We start from the raw sequence: 14,783 nt of genomic DNA on the forward strand, positions 1-14,783 counted from the left end.
TTAGCTACGATTAGCTTTGTAGAGGCTCTTTTTTCAAAAAAGCACTTCTGTTGAAAAGCTCTGTAAACTTTTAGCAAGCCCAGACATCAATAAATTATTCCTGATTACATGTTTACAATTTCCTTTTACACTAGATCCAAAATCTCTATGTTTAATATTGAATTTATCCGGTTTTGGATATTTTGGGGGTTTTTTGGGGGGTAAGTGTTGTTTGTTTTTAAATCATGATTTCAAAGAACTCACCTGAGACCTGTATTCCCATCTCAATTGTCTGCGGGATGTCAGTACCCTTCAACCTGGAATTCAGTCTGATACCTCCTGTGGTACCATTCAGGATTAGGTGGTTGTTGGCATTGCCTCTGATGATGACATACTGGAGCGTGTCCGACACATCAGGATCATGAGCAGGAACCTGTCCAATGTCACCATCGGGGAAGAAGCCTTCGTAGTTGTTGAAGTAGATGTCAAAGTCTTCTAGGATGGGACTGTTGTCGTTCTGGTCCAGGACGTGGATGTTGACTGTGGCCACGTTGAAGAAGGGAGTGGAGGTCGCCTTGACGGTGACGCTGTACTCACTCCTGGCTTCATAGTCCAGCTCAATTAGGGTGGTCAGTTCCCCGGACCGGCTGTCAATCTCAAAGAAGTCCAGGTCGCCTTCGATCAGGGAGTAGTGGATCAAAGCATTGTAGCCCTCGTCCGGGTCGTTGGCGACGATGGTGGAGACCAGTTCGCCCGGGTTGCGGTTCTCCTCGATGTACACGTCCATTTCGTCTCGGGGAAACTCTGGCGGGTTGTCGTTCTCGTCCCGTAGCCGGACGGTGATTGCCACGGATTCGCGGTGGGTGGGACGGCCACCGTCAACGGCAAATGCGACCAGGTTATATTCGGCTTTGGCCTCGCGGTCAAGACGGAGGGCAGTACGGATGATGCCAGAGGTTTCGTCAATGACGAAGGCGCCGTTACCATCATTGCCATTGTTGAATGTGTAGGAAATCTGGCTGTTGGTACCTGCATTTAGAAAGGAAAAAAAATCCAGAAACACTATAAAATAACATAATTATTATATACAGAACCATTAAAATGTATCTTGATTCACATATTAAAACTCTACTGAATGCATTAAAAGCTAAAATCAGCTGCGTAAATTCTGTCAAATCCAACAAAATGTTAGATCTTGGTAGATTCAGCAGAGTTCAGATTTACAGAAATGGGAATAACCCCCACTGTTGTACCATCTTTCGTTTTTTTCTTTTTGTCTAGTCTTCTACCACCCCCAATAAGTAATTTAATTTGACAATTCCATCAGGGAACAGTGTCAGCAGAGCAAACACACAATCAATTTAGGGCCAGGCTGGCTGGCAGGCTGGGTCCCACCATGGAGCTACATGATGTACCATGGGCCCAATCTCCCCTAGCCAACCCAGCGATGACTACACGGAAAGCCTCATCCATCAATCAAACTCAAAGAGAGAAACAGGCACAGTCCAATTATTATCGCAGACTCCCTCTCAACCAGATTAATTTGTGCATGGAAGTGTGTGTGGAACGATATTTGGATGGCAGGCGAAAGAAAAAAGCCCGAAGGGTAGGTGGGGGGGGGGGCTGAATTTCTGCAACTGTTGTTGTCATAATGAGATATCACAGAAGAAACCCAACACTTTTATGGGTTTTTTTTTAATGCAGAACCTTAATCATTCTGCCACTGCATGGATGTGAATTTGTTTGATAAAAAATCAGGGCTGTGCCTCTGGGTAGGATTTAAAAAGGAAAGAATAACTAAAATGAAAACCTCTGGTGCCCAGTTGACAACCAGGGTTAAAGTGTTTTGCACTTGCAGATGGAAAGCTGGAGAGGATGCCCATGGGCAGGGTTTAAATGGGCCATGTAGTAAAGGGTCATTTTACATTGTGCGTCCCCATTACTAGGTCAAACCTCAAGGGGATTTATCTGCTGTTGTTGTTATCAACAAAGGATTGGCAGCTACATGTGCATGTGTAGCAGACTGATTGGAACATGTACACACCTACAAATGTATGCGTGTGTTAATGGTGTACATGGAAGACACACACATGTATGCAAAATCATCGATAAATCGAGGACAGAAACCGAATCGAGCACTCCTTGATCGGAAAACGTGGAACAAAAGAAAATCCTCGATTTACACCATAAACAAACGTGTCTACAAGTACGTACATTACAAGGAAATGAATGCATGTCTCCACCATGCAGACAGTTTAGTTTGATAATTAATTTTTTGTTGGTTTATGTCTGGCCATTTAGGAATCAATTCCCCATCTGCTTTTTATGCAATTTTATGTACAAGTTTGCCAAATGAACAGGTCTTACCGGTACAACTACATTGTAAATAAATTCTGATTTAAAAAAATTGCACAACATATTTTAGCCCTTTTTAACTTTGTACATAATAAGTATACGTGTACCAGCAAATGGAAAGTTTCATATCCATTGTTTCTTTTGATACAATTTATGAGGCTGCATTCATAATACTGTATTAAAGTATCTACATGTATTTAAACATTAAATATAAGGTTAAGCAAAAAAAAGTATGTCTTTCCAGTTTCCAGTGTCTATGTTCAGTCATGGTGTTTTCTGTGTGGCTTTTTGGGGTATTTTTTTAAACTCAAAATTCAGCTTTTAAAAAGTGAAAAAAATGAAAAGTTGTCAGTTTCATTCAACCTTGCTTTTTTGATGAATTTAAAACAGTAGCACCTATATAACACTGTATTAAATTGTACAACATTGTATTACAATGTATTTATTCACTGATGATTTTAGAAAACCAGGGAGTGGTTTGGGACAGTTCAAGGTGTAATGCATGTACCGGTACCCATGGCAGTTTAGGGCTGTACAGGGACTCTTGACTTTCAAGTACAGTACATGTTACTTTTGTACATTTTAAAAGAGTTGTAAAGTACTGGTAAAATGTACATGTACAATGTATCATGGACTGGAGGAATAAGAACATACACGTGTACGCATAGTACATGTTTGCACATAGGCCTAGTCATTAATTTTTTAATTTTTTACTTTTTTCATTTTATGTGCATGAACCCTACTTCAGTTAATAGAATGCACGTAAAATTGTTCCTGGAAAAACTATGACTGTGCTCACCCTATGACAACCCTGTATCACCCCTTGCACAACACTAACCTCAACTAAAGTATGTACACACTACATTATCTCAAATCTTATCAGAATTTGACCCATGTACATAAAGCTGCTTGTGAAGTGTACCCTATTGTGCGCATGCTATTGTGCTGCATGCTGTTATTTGATCACACTTAATATGTAATGAAGAATCTTGGGGATGGGTAAAAGCCGGGGATGTGATAAATCTTTGTGCTTTGTTTGCCAATGTATTGTGCCTTTTGGGATTGGGGAATACGTGACTATGTGGCAGGGCCCAGTTTTAGTTTTAAATTTGGCCCTGCCACAACTACAGGATACCTGACTACATGTATATGTGTTCAAGTTTGATATGAGGAGTTGAAACTTGGTCCAAAGTCTTATTTACTGTTGAATACTTTACACTGCTGCCCATAATACAAAGGCTCATGCAGGAGTATGCAACAAATGCATGTACATGTAATACCACTTTTGTGCCAAGTCTAGATGTTTATTACACTGACAAAATGGCCTGGCTACATGTACCGGCATACATGTACATGTGTGCGTGTATAGTGGAAACAAAATTTCCTTTTGTTGTTATTGGTAACTACAGCTGTATACATGTAGGGGCACTTCAAAACAAAAAATGTACATGTACTACCGGTATACATGTACGAAAAACTCATGTATGATGGACATGTATGTAAGAACATAGAAACATGTACATGTACAGTGTATTTATAAAACAAATGTTTAAATCATAAAAATATGTAGGCCTACCGGTACATGTACATAATGTACCCAATATGTACACAGTTTGGGCATCATTTTACATAAAAATCAACATGGACAAGTCCCTCTGTTGCCTGGCTATTGATCAATGTATTCAAAGTCTGCTGGTTTTACAAAGTCCATTTCCTTTGTTCCTTCTTCACTTTGAAATACAATGTAAGTAAGTTGTATAACAATAGATGGTATGTGCAGAGTACCTGTATGCACACTGCTATCATGTACTGTACAGTGTACATTGTGACATATATCCACATTTTCTACATGCCAAGATTTACATACATATTGTACAGTGTACAGGTACATCATGTCTAAATTGAAAAAAAGAAGCTATTTTTTCATTTTCGTTTATTTGTCATTTTTTTGTATACGGGTGTTTAGCATTCAAAAGGGCATTTTATTTTGACGGATCGTATATATGTCATCACACTTATTTTCATCTTTTACTGAATACACTGCAGTTTGTACATTATGTATGGATGTACCCTGTATAAGATGTACTGTACAATGTACACATTTTTGTACAGTTCTAACATGCAATTCAAAATAAAAAAATCTAAGCTTACTGTATACAACACTATGGAAGTGAATTTAGGACATCCAGGTAAAGAGAATACTATTTCTTAGTAGCCCACTTTGACTGTTTCGTGCAAATTGCTATTTAATTGCTATTTCGCATTGCATACAATGTGCTTAAATTTGCACACCTGATTTTTTATTTCGTATACACACCCATACACATGTTTGTATACAAAGTAATTTGAACACAATGTATGTAAAATAGTAAATCATATTTGTGTGCGAAATAGAAATTACCATGTACGAAATAGTAAGTCACATGTGTGAAATAGAAAGTTGTATGTAAGAAATATACGAAGTAGTACATGTACATTAAAAAAAAAATTATCGTGTCCGAAATATACTTCCACACAAAAAATTTGGCTAGGAACCTTACCAAAAAAAAAAACCTGTTGGACTTGCAGGCTTTTCAATTTCTAGGTGGCACAATTTACTGCCTAGTGCAAAATTTAACACTGTGCATAATTTCTCTTCCTCTGGCCTACTCATCCAAGTATCGAATGAGCTAGTATTATTATAAGATGACACCATCACCTGCCTGCTGCGATACAACAGGTGCATGTAATTGATTTAGGGGGATGTTATAAGGAAGATCGCACTGAATGCAACAGCAGTAATAAACAATCTACCACACTACTGAAGAGAGAGGCCAACATTTTGCAGGAAAAATCACTATCTCCCATGTTCAAGGCAAGAAGTACAATGCATTACCCGAGGGAGTACATAGCTTTTAACTTATGGTACTGGTTTACATTGCGGCTGGGTCAATCGCCTTGAATTCTTCAGACAATTCTAAGGAATGTTAGCAGGGCTCCCTGGAGCTTAGCCTTGCCATCCAGTCAGTATGTGCATTCATGATGCCAGGCATATCATGGTCACATTGACTGATCATATTGATAACCAATCTGAATTCTGATTTTATTGAATAAAATCTACCATTTTACATAGTACAATGTGTATGTAATCACTGTGATTTAAAGATGATTATAGCAGGTTTCTTTCTATTGCACAGCACTATACTGGTACATGGTAAGCCTATTTGTTCGTTTGAACAAAGACAAGCAACAAACAACTGGAATTTACTACAAATGTAGTAAATAGTTAAATATGACACTTTGTATCAATTTCAGGCTTTGTTCATGAAGTACGTTTTGGTCATTAATAATTTGTTAAATTGCCCACAGATTATTTCATCAGCCTAATGGACACTCACGGTTCTGCTAACTGCCTTTTAACAGATGTTAAAATTACAATCGGACAACAACATTTTTCCGTCAACGTACATTTTCCTTTTTTTTATATTTTGTTTTGCTATTGCGACCAAAAAAAAACCAAAAAAAAAACGATTTGCTCTTGCTTAAAAGTTCACTCTTCATACATAAAACTATGTCGCATGAGTGTGTACATTGTAGACCTGTCTCTTTCACATGACCAGTGAATTTAAGTCTGTTGCCTTGTGTCTGACAGCTCCCTGTAGTGTAGAGTTTAATTTCACATCCCAATTAAAGGCAACACAGGCATAATCAAGTTAATTCCGGTTGACATTACCTGTCACTTTCTTCTCAGCATGTAACTCATTAGAAGGGTGCAAAATCCAATATTGGAAACTGAATGTTTTGTCCCTTGCTTTACTAAAGGAATTGGTTGAAACCAAAATCAATTGAATTTGAATGAAATTTCTTGATCCATTTGGTTTTTTTCCTTTATATTATTTGCAAGAGTATTGGTTATTGCTATTAAAAGGGCAACTAATGGTGTGAAGCGTACTGCAAAATAAGTCTTCAAAATGCAGAGAAACATTAACCCTGACTCCCTAGGCCTTTTTGCTAGGATGTAGCCTCAATCCTGCAAAATCCTCCAATTGGCCTCATGGAAAAATAGCATATAGCCTCAATCCTGCAAATTCCTCCATTATTTCTTGAATATGGTCCATGGAGGGATGACCACTGCCTGAATCCTGCAAAATCCTCCGGCTATGTCTGTCATTAGGCTGAGGCAGAGGCAGTGACATCCTGGAGCAGTGCGGAGGATGTCAAGTATAATCAAGGACTAAATTTATGCACGGCTGAGCATAAACAACACAAGGTCCGGCCCAAGACCTTGACACAGTGCGTACTCCGAAATTAGCAACGCACTTTTGCCATGTAACCTTAATCCTGCAAATTCCTCCAATTTGCAAAAAGGATTTTGGAGGATTCAGGGCGGTTAGGTTTAAGGGCGTGAAATAGAATATCTCAAATTATCTTGACATGAAAACATTTTGAAATATTACGCATCAAACGTTGGTTCCGCACTAACTGAAATGTAAATGTGTACTGAAAAAATATCCAACATTTTCAGTGTACTGTTACAGCTGTCAGGAAAACGGCACTTGTAACTCACCGAACATTTCTCAGTGGTAATGCCTCTGGTTATGCCAACAGAATCAAATTTCAAATCCTGACATAACTGTTGAACAATGGTTTAATCTGGACAAAGAACGAACGCATAAAATGTGACACTCCTGTCCATTCTAATAAGGCAGCACACCAGTTCGCTGTCTAGTCTGCTTTGATTTCTGCCCCGAGTGTCAAAACAATATTATTAAATCTTCATGCATTCTGGAGTGGGAATGAGAATGGGAACTACCGATGTACATGTTGTAGGTGCAGGATAGCTTGTCTTTTGTTTTCTCCCTTTTTTTTGGGTGGTGGAGTATTCCGGACTTGGATTGGATTTCAGGGTTTGGGGTTTAGGCTTGGGCCGCCAGTCAGTACGTTGGGGATAGGTTTACATGGGGGACCGATGATAAGAGGGGTAGACAATGCCACAGAAAAAGTAGGCCTATACGTGTGCGTATATGATATAAATATGATGCTGACTTTTGCTAATAAATGCAAAACTGGCAGGCTTTCATGAAATAGGATAGTTTCAGTGCAATTTGGCAAAGTAAGAGCACACATTTACCGACTATAGGCCTACATACATGGTGAAAGATGTACAATGTAAGAGATGAAGTAGTCAACCACTGACTCAGTGACGGAATATTCCACATTCAATGATGCGACATAAAAATTAGGCATTTGTGAGTAAAGTCAGAAAAAGGTCAAAGAGAATATGATCACGTAACTGTGCAGTCACTACAATGACTAAAGTGGAAATCATCTGTCATTAAATAGCAAAGCAAGGCAAAGTTTATACATTTCTGTTCAAAGATAGACAATTTATTTGTGGGCCTATGACAATTATTGGGCCGATCACAGACAGCATCTTTCACTTGGTAAATAGGGCGTGATCCTCTAGAGCTACATGTACGTTTATGGCTTCTAACTAGCACCCTTGAAGTTGAACAAAGAGATTGACTACACAATGTACATGTAGGTGGTGAGCTGCCAACATACATGTAGGGCTGGATAGCTCAGTTTGTAGAGTGCCAGTACAATAATCCACAAGTCCCGGGTTCAAACCCTGCTCCAGCTAATTTCTTTGTTCAACTTGCAGTATTTTGCATTTTCAATGGTTTATGATGAATTTCAAGTTGTCATTCCTGAATTTATAGGCCTACATGTTGCAATGTATGTTGATTACATTTGAAATGATAGTGGTTGTATAGTGCATTCTTTAGAGAAGTCTGACACTCACCTTCATCAGCATCTTCTGCTTCAATCTGTATGACCATGGATTGAGGACTCGCACTCTCACTGATCTCAGCGGAGTATGCATTCTCTGTGAAGATTGGCGGGTTGTCATTGATATCCGTCAAGAAGATTTCCACTTCTGTTGTGTCTATCTGTGGTTCTACTCCATGATCAGTCGCCGTCACATGAATAGTGTAACTTGACGTAGTCTCGCGGTCCAGTGCAGCCCTGGTTTTGATCTCACCGCTGTTAGGGTCAATTTCAAAGTTTGGTATGCTATCCATGGAGTATGTGATGCGGGCATTCTCGCCAACATCACCATCCGTTGCATGAACTTGGACAACGACATATCCGACAGCGACATTTTCAGCCACCTCGGCTCTGTATGGTGACTGGTCAAACACAGGCCTGTAGGTGTTGGCGTCTGTGACATTGATGTACACCAGACACATGCTTGATTGTTCATTGTCAGACGCCGTTACCGTCAGCACAAAGCGTGGCTCCTGCTTGTAGTCTAAGGGCAAAGCAACTGAAATCATTCCTCGATTGTTCTGGCTGATGATGCTGAAGCGGTTTCTACTGTTGCCTGCCGTGATCTGGTAGGAAACACTATTTCCTACATCAGGATCATCGGCAGAGACAGTCACCACAGTCAGTCCTGGAGAAGCATCCTCATCTACGCGACCAAAGTACTCATTCTGTGTAAAAACTGGCGCATTGTCATTAACATCAGTAATTCGCACAGACACTTCAGTTGTCGCTGTTCGGGGTGGGTCACCTTGATCACTTGCCACAACGGTAAACTCAAACAAGTCAGATGTTTCTCTGTCCAGCAGCATGGAAGTTGTTATCTGTCCACTTTCTGGATTGATAGTGAATGGAAGTGCAGCATCAGAATCCTGAATGCTGTAGGTGATGCGAGCGAACTCACCAGAGTCGCCATCAAACGCATTCAATGTGATAACAGATGTATCAACGCGAACATCTTCTCGTACCGATGTTTGATACAGGGTAGTAGGGAAGCGTGGCGAGTTGTCATTGACGTCTTGCACATTGACTATGACACGTGTAGAGTTGGAGCGTGCCGAGCGCCCACTGTCCTGTGCACGCACAACCAACTGATAGGATTGTGTATTTTCGTAATCTAATTCTGAAGTCAGCATAATTTGTCCGTTATATGCATCAATAACAAAATGACCCTGACCACCAACCATGCTATAACGTATCTCAGCATTTGATCCCTCATCTCTGTCAGTGGCTGTTATCGTGTGAATGATGACATTTCGTGGGGAATCTTCAGGAATGTTGACTTCAAACGTACGCCTTGAAAACTGTGGGTAGTTGTCGTTCTCATCTAAGACAGTTACCAAGACTCGGGCGGTTGTATTCAGAGCACCGGGATTTGTACCAAGATCCTGAGCAAGGACTATCAGTTCATAATTGGCAACGACCTCACGGTCCAGCCTTGCACGGGTGGTAATGATTCCTGTCCGGCTGTTGATGTTAAATGCATCATTAGGAGGTTCTGGGTTGATGATACTGTAACGAACCTCTGCATTAGATCCAGAATCACCATCACTTGCATGTAACTCATGCAAGGTTGTGCCAGCAGGCTCATTTTCCTCAATCTCAATGTGGTACTCGGTCAGTTCAAACTCCGGCCTATGATCATTCAAATCATCCACCATTATTTGCAGGAAGGCGTCTGTACTCCGCTGTGGTGATCCATGGTCAGTGGCAGTGATCTGAAAGTAGTGCTCTTCGATGCTTTCTCTGTCAAGCCGTTGGGTCGTCGTGATGATTCCACTTTCTGGGTCGATACTGAACATGTTCTGACTTCTAGCATCACGCTCAGCAATCATTGAGTAGGTAATTCGCCCTGCATCCCCACTATCGGAATCTGAGGCTGTGATGGTCATGACGATATATCCAACAGCTTGTTCCTCGGGAATATTCACAATGTACATTCCTTGCGGGAAGTTTGGACTGCGATTACGCCGTGCCTGTCTTCGAGCTCGGGCAGCACTAACACCAGGCTCAGGTGATTCTGCTGCAGCTGCTCTGGGAAACATACTTGTTCCAATAGCTCGGAGATCAAGTTGTACGTGAATCCGCACGCCTGTGTCAGGGTTATGGTGTTGATGGTGGTAGTAATGCATGCACGGTGGGGCAAACTCCATAACGACTGATAAATGTTTCTCGTCCGGCCTGTGCATGCAGAAGGAACTCTTTGGAGAAATAACTTCCCCATTGTTCGGTTTCACCGACAACATGGGGTGTTCTGTCTTCTGCTTGTTCAGAGTGTAATTCACCGGACAGTGTGAAGCAGAACTAGGAAGGAAGTCATTCATTGAAAGTATTACTTCCTCTGAGTTCCAACATGAGCCAGTAGGGATATCCATGACAATAAACTGCTTATCATGATCTGAAACTAGCTTCTGATTGGCGTGTTCCTGTCCTTTTGAATGTTGTTTAGTTTTCTCCTTTTTGGCATGTTTCAATTTACAGTGCCCACCATGAATGTGAACCGCGACAGGGACCTGGACGAAAATGCTGGACTGACCATCGTCAAAACTTGAAATATAACTAGTCCTGCTGGTCCTTGCTTCAATATGCAAAAGGAATGGATTTTCGTGCAAAGTTGTGCAGTTGATATCTCTGCGCAAAGTAAGAATTCCAGTGTTTTGGTCGAGCCCGACGAGATGACTTGCTTGCTTTGAGGCACTGGTCTGAGAAATGCTGTACAGCCAACGCTGTCCATCACTCGGAAGGCTCAGGTTAAATATCGGCGTTCCCGGCAATGTCATGTGGGAAATGTGGGCATTAAAAGTAGCCCCAAGACACCCAGGAAAGATGGCAAACACCAAACACCACAATAATACAAAGTGTGCCATCGTCCGTTGGTTTAAAACACGGCTACGCCAGTGTACACTCAGTCTATTCATGATCCATTCACACAATGTATTGCCCGCCGTACGTGTGTCGCAACACACGGCGCGGACAACCGGCCAAACCGACGAGCTTTAGAGAATGTTTTACAAAATTTCTACACGATTACAAACCAAATTCGATGGACTGTCCTCCGAAAGTAGTCTTTTTACGTCGTTATGTCCATTTTCAGAAGATTAATTCTTTACATGGTGGAAATAATCGTCCCAAATCCCCGAGTATGGCTGCCGGTAGTTTCTACCCGTCGATGCTTTCGCTATTGTGTTGTTCAAAATGGCTGCGTTTCGGCTGCACTTGGATCTCAATTGACTGACATGCGTTCAGCTGTTCTTTGCCCCTCTGGAATATAGAGTTTTTGCATCATTTAATATTCAAAAATATATCTTAGCAACACTTTGATGTATTTCAGTTAAATAATATATTGATAAATTGTATATCTCCCAAATATAATCTTTCAACTGGTTATTATATGAACTGCGATGGCACCGATACTGAAATCCTGCTATGTAAGTTTAGTAAATAGAATGTCGCATCGAGGAGTTTGGACCAATCAAGTTGCGCAAAAGATGAACACCGTTTCCACAAGAATTTGGTCTCCGCCCACCTGTCCTCACCTGTCGTGAGGTTTTGCTTTGTGGTTTCACGACAAAGTAAGTAGCACAAAAGAAAGTCCCCATCCTCTGACCGCTGTTTCTCAATTTCTACATCTCTCTTTTTTTGTTTTTAAGACAGAAGGATATTTGGGGTATATTTTTGAATGATCCCGTTCTTTTTTTTACAAGCTAATGAGGGCGCTCTTTTGCACTAGTGTGAGTTAGGGGTGCATACCTGCAAATAAACTCCCATAGACACTAGTGCTAAATGCCCGTACTTCAAAATTCTTTTAAAAATACTCAAAACTCTCACAGGTATTCAAGCTGCACAGAAAAATGATGATCAATGTGTCATCTTTCATTTTCTTTTCAATTTATGGTGGGTTGACCATTGACTTTTCGAAATATTTTCACGCAAAGAAGACGACCCCTGTTTTCCCCAAAACGGAAAAGTAGCCATCTTGAAAAACGATCCCTCCACAACATGGCAAAATAGCGCCACTTTCGAGCCCAATAGCATCCAAAATGCTCAGAATTGGAAGCCCCAAGTCCGGGCCAGAGGTTCACTACCATATCCCTTCCATTCCCCAATTTTACGGCGCTCAGAACTCTCTAATATAGAATATTTTGAGGGTATAACTTTTATTCATGAGCTTGGCGGATCGATTTACAGGTGTGTACCCTATAATAGCAGGCAACTTTTAAATTTTAACACAAAATCACATTCAGGACAAGCAGAATATCTCCAAAGTCAATATTTTGAAAAAAAAAATGAAAGAAAAATATTATCCGAGGTAGATATTAAGCCCGAAAATAGTGATTGTTTTGCCCCTGCTAAGCTGTAGAGCGCCCCCAGCGACAATAAATTGAGTTCCAGCTACTTTTAAGCTCAAAATGCCCCCCCCCCCCCTTTTCAAGTATCAATTGTTGTAATCGGGTGATAGCCTACTGCTCCCTTATGATTTGGAAGCATCCGTTACGGCAAAAAAACCTTGTTGATACCTTTAAAACACTTTTTCCCCCTCCCCGTAGGTTCCGCCCACTGAAAAGACCACTGCCGCGGCACAGCGCATGCGCGAAACGGCCATCTTTGTGATTCTTTATAATAGCAGGCAACTTTTAAATTTTAACACAAAATCACATTCAGGACAAGCAGAATATCTCCAAAGTCAATATTTTGAAAAAAAAAATGAAAGAAAAATATTATCCGAGGTAGATATTAAGCCCGAAAATAGTGATTGTTTTGCCCCTGCTAAGCTGTAGAGCGCCCCCAGCGACAATAAATTGAGTTCCAGCTACTTTTAAGCTCAAAATGCCCCCCCCCCCCCCTTTTCAAGTATCAATTGTTGTAATCGGGTGATAGCCTACTGCTCCCTTATGATTTGGAAGCATCCGTTACGGCAAAAAAACCTTGTTGATACCTTTAAAACACTTTTTCCCCCTCCCCGTAGGTTCCGCCCACTGAAAAGACCACTGCCGCGGCACAGCGCATGCGCGAAACGGCCATCTTTGTGATTCTTTATAGGGTGCATACCTGCAAATAAACTCCCATAGACACTAGTGCTAAATGCCCGTACTTCAAAATTCTTTTAAAAATACTCAAAACTCTCACAGGTATTCAAGCTGCACAGAAAAATGATGATCAATGTGTCATCTTTCATTTTCTTTTCAATTTATGGTGGGTTGACCATTGACTTTTCGAAATATTTTCACGCAAAGAAGACGACCCCTGTTTTCCCCAAAGCGGAAAAGTAGCCATCTTGAAAAACGATCCCTCCACAACATGGCAAAATAGCGCCACTTTCGAGCCCAATAGCATCCAAAATGCTCAGAATTGGAAGCCCCAAGTCCGGGCCAGAGGTTCACTACCATATCCCTTCCATTCCCCAATTTTACGGCGCTCAGAACTCTCTAATATAGAATATTTTGAGGGTATAACTTTTATTCATGAGCTTGGCGGATCGATTTACAGGTGTGTACCCTTAGGGGCTTGCGAACTGGGCTGAACAATTGCTGGCTATAATGGGGGACGAAATAGGGGACCTTTTGAAAGGTAACTGTGGACACACGATTTCAAAACGCAATGAAATTTCGATCAACTATCTGGAAGGTTATGTTAAAGCTGTATCGTTCTTCATAGAAAAGGCCGCTCACCATATTTAAAGGGAGGGACACGACTTATTGATTAAAATGACACCCCACAATTAATTCTATTTAAATTTGTAGCCTCGAGGCCTCGAAAACGAACACCAAAGGGAAAAATAGAAGATTTCCAATTTATTTGAAACTAAGTGATAAACAAAGATACCTTTTTAATTTTCCTGTGGGAGTAAATTTATATTTTTGATTTGTGTCCTAATTAATGGCTCCTGCTAGAACATTAATATGTTGATTATTTTCAGAGGCGGACTTCAGGAAAGGGTGGGGTGTGATATTAAGGTGGGGGAGTGCCGAGGGCACGCCTTGCTTGGGGTCCGGGGGCTGACCCCCCGGAAAATGTTTGGAAATCTACGATGCTTTGATGGTCCTGCATTCTAAGGCAACTTGAGAGAAAATTTAGGAATTTTAGATTCCATTTATTTTTTGGGGGCCCATTTTACTATACTTTTATAACGTTAGTCGGCGGCTGAACGAGGGGATTGGGGGGGTTGCGACCCCCCCCCCCCCACCATCCGCTACTGATGTTCCCCTCGCCATAACAAATATTTCGGAAGTCGTGGTACTGGCTGCATGACGATTGAGTTTTTCCCTTCCAGTTGTAATTCATTTTTTTGGGGGGGGGGGGGGGGAGGGGGTGTGAAGACTAACGTTCGTACCCGGGTAACCCACCCCATCCCCGCTGTTGAGATGTTGAATCGATAACAGCAGAGGCGGATCCAAAATTTTTTAAAGGGATGGCTGGGATATTGAAATCTTTTTGGGGGTAATTAAACGTAGGATGATTCGACGGCTCCGGAGGCGTTGCAGAACACATACGACCGGCTGGCTCGAAGATTAGAACGAGGGATTCAATGATGTCAGTAATTAACAATAGGGAGAGGGATGGTTGGCCACCCCTTCCACCCCCCCCCCTTGAATCCACCCTTGGTCGATAAAAGGATGACAAACTTGACAATCAGTCCGATA

At 41.2% G+C, this 14,783-nt stretch overlaps 1 protein-coding gene across 1 annotated transcript; it reads right to left on the reverse strand.

Moving 5' to 3' along the window:
• Positions 1-202: 202 nt before the first annotated feature.
• On the reverse strand, positions 203-10,489 carry LOC119721893 (cadherin EGF LAG seven-pass G-type receptor 2-like). Its single transcript, XM_038191837.1, is given in 3 exon segments — positions 203-1,008; positions 8,120-10,117; positions 10,120-10,489. Coding segments are annotated over 3 exon segments (3,036 nt in total). The 5' UTR covers positions 10,367-10,489; the 3' UTR covers positions 203-217.
• Positions 10,490-14,783: the final 4,294 nt, after the last annotated feature.

This window comes from Patiria miniata, unplaced genomic scaffold, assembly GCF_015706575.1.
Source record: "Patiria miniata isolate m_02_andy unplaced genomic scaffold, ASM1570657v1 HiC_scaffold_14, whole genome shotgun sequence".
NCBI classification, from domain to species: Eukaryota; Metazoa; Echinodermata; class Asteroidea; order Valvatida; family Asterinidae; genus Patiria; species Patiria miniata.